This window comes from Olea europaea, chromosome 15 (genome assembly GCF_002742605.1).
Source record: "Olea europaea var. sylvestris chromosome 15, O_europaea_v1, whole genome shotgun sequence".
Classification (NCBI taxonomy): Eukaryota; Viridiplantae; Streptophyta; class Magnoliopsida; order Lamiales; family Oleaceae; genus Olea; species Olea europaea.
Genome location: NC_036251.1, coordinates 3,788,131 through 3,789,648, shown reverse-complemented (window position 1 = coordinate 3,789,648; position 1,518 = coordinate 3,788,131). Strand labels below are relative to the sequence as shown.

The 1,518-nt window shown below is 38.7% G+C and overlaps 1 protein-coding gene across 2 annotated transcripts in view; it reads right to left on the bottom strand.

The window, feature by feature from the left end:
• The window catches only part of LOC111409868 (glycine--tRNA ligase, chloroplastic/mitochondrial 2), a 37,048-nt gene extending 36,463 nt beyond the window's left edge, over window positions 1-585 (bottom strand). For both annotated transcript variants that reach the window (XR_002705566.1, XM_023039948.1), the window contains exon 1: window positions 187-585. Coding sequence is in view for 1 of the 2 variants with exons in the window: in XM_023039948.1 (XP_022895716.1) it covers window positions 187-468 (282 nt within the window). In the remaining variant the exon portion in view is untranslated. The remainder of the gene's footprint in view (window positions 1-186) is intronic.
• Between the last annotated feature and the right edge of the window lie 933 nt (window positions 586-1,518).

The following is a 1,518-nucleotide window of genomic DNA, read 5'->3' as shown; positions in this document are numbered from 1 at the left end:
GGGGGGGGGGGGGGGGGGAGCATCTCTGGAGGGAAGCACGGGGAGTGGAACTGTCGAAAACCCAAAAGAAGTTTTCTTTTGGATCCTAAGCCAAAGCGAACGTGCTCTAAAAAAATTCATCAAGCACTTAATTTTGAAATAAAAACTGAATTGGCTTAAATGCAGCAGCACGGTAATAAAAGAGACCTGGAGGCGTTGAATGGCTTGTTGGAAAGTGAGAACAGAGGATGCCGGTACCAAATTCTTGTTGTCCTTTGATGACTCCTGCTCCGTTGAAGCTGAAGAATGGGTTGTGGCAGAAGGACGGGAGAACGTTGCAGTTGAAGAAAAGCATTTGCGCTTGAAAATTGGAGGTGTGCTGGGATTAATTCTGTGGGCTGTTGTGAGGAGAAAAGATATATGAGGCTTATATTTGTTGGGTGTTTTCTTGAGAATGGATGTCACTAACGGTAGTGACAGTATTGCCATACCAGTAGAGATTCTCTGTAAGGGTGGGGAAGGGAAAAAAGAAGGCTGAGCAGAAGGCGAAACAGGTGTAGGGAATATGGAACCTTGGATTGACAGGGTTGTGCCTTGTGGACTGGAACTGAGCAGCTAAGATTTTAAAGAAGTTTGATTTTACAAGTGAAGGGTCGCAAGATACTGGACCGGGCCCATAAGCAAGGGCCGAAATCATGGACCTAGTCCTTGTCATGTGCATTGTGAGTATTTTTGTGGGAAATTCTGTTTGTAATAGTGATAGTTGGGTCTAGGATGTAAATGTTGGGTATTTATATGAAGCTTAGTTGCTAACATAAATACTAAATTGAAGGCATGTAACACAGATTCAAGTAAGGATCATTATTTGTCGAAATTCTGTTTGTAATAGTGATAGTTGAATCGGGATGTAGATGGTGGGTATTTATATAAAGCTTAGTTGTTAACATAAATACTAAATCAAAATTATGTAACACGCATTCACGCAAGGATCATTATTTTCTGGAAATTCTGTTTGTAATAGTGATAGTTGAAGCTTAGTTGTTAACATAAACATTAAATTGAAGGTATGTAACACATATTCACGTAAGGATCATTGTTTTGTCAGCATCGCATATTTTGTAGACACTAAAGGCAAGAATACTAGCATTAATGAGTTCAAAGAGGTATCCTCGATGTCGATGGTCTTCACTCGTGCATAGGTAGATCATTATCATGTTAAACAGCGTAGGATGTCATTGTCTTTACTATTAGAATAATAAATTCTAAGAAATGCCATGTTTGTAGGAATTTCAAATTTTAATATCGGTGAAGCTGATTAAAAATGCATTCCTAGGATTGGATGATACATTTACTGTCATTATTTCTTTTGAATAGAGTGCATCACCGGATGAAAATTTGCTTATTTTTTTATGTTAACATAATATGCACAAGGTTCTTCAAATGTCGACATTAAAAGTATTAGTCCCTTAATATGTTCTCATAGGATCCATTTGGAAGAAGGGGCTAGTCTTGAGGAGACCCTCAACAACGACTTAACCA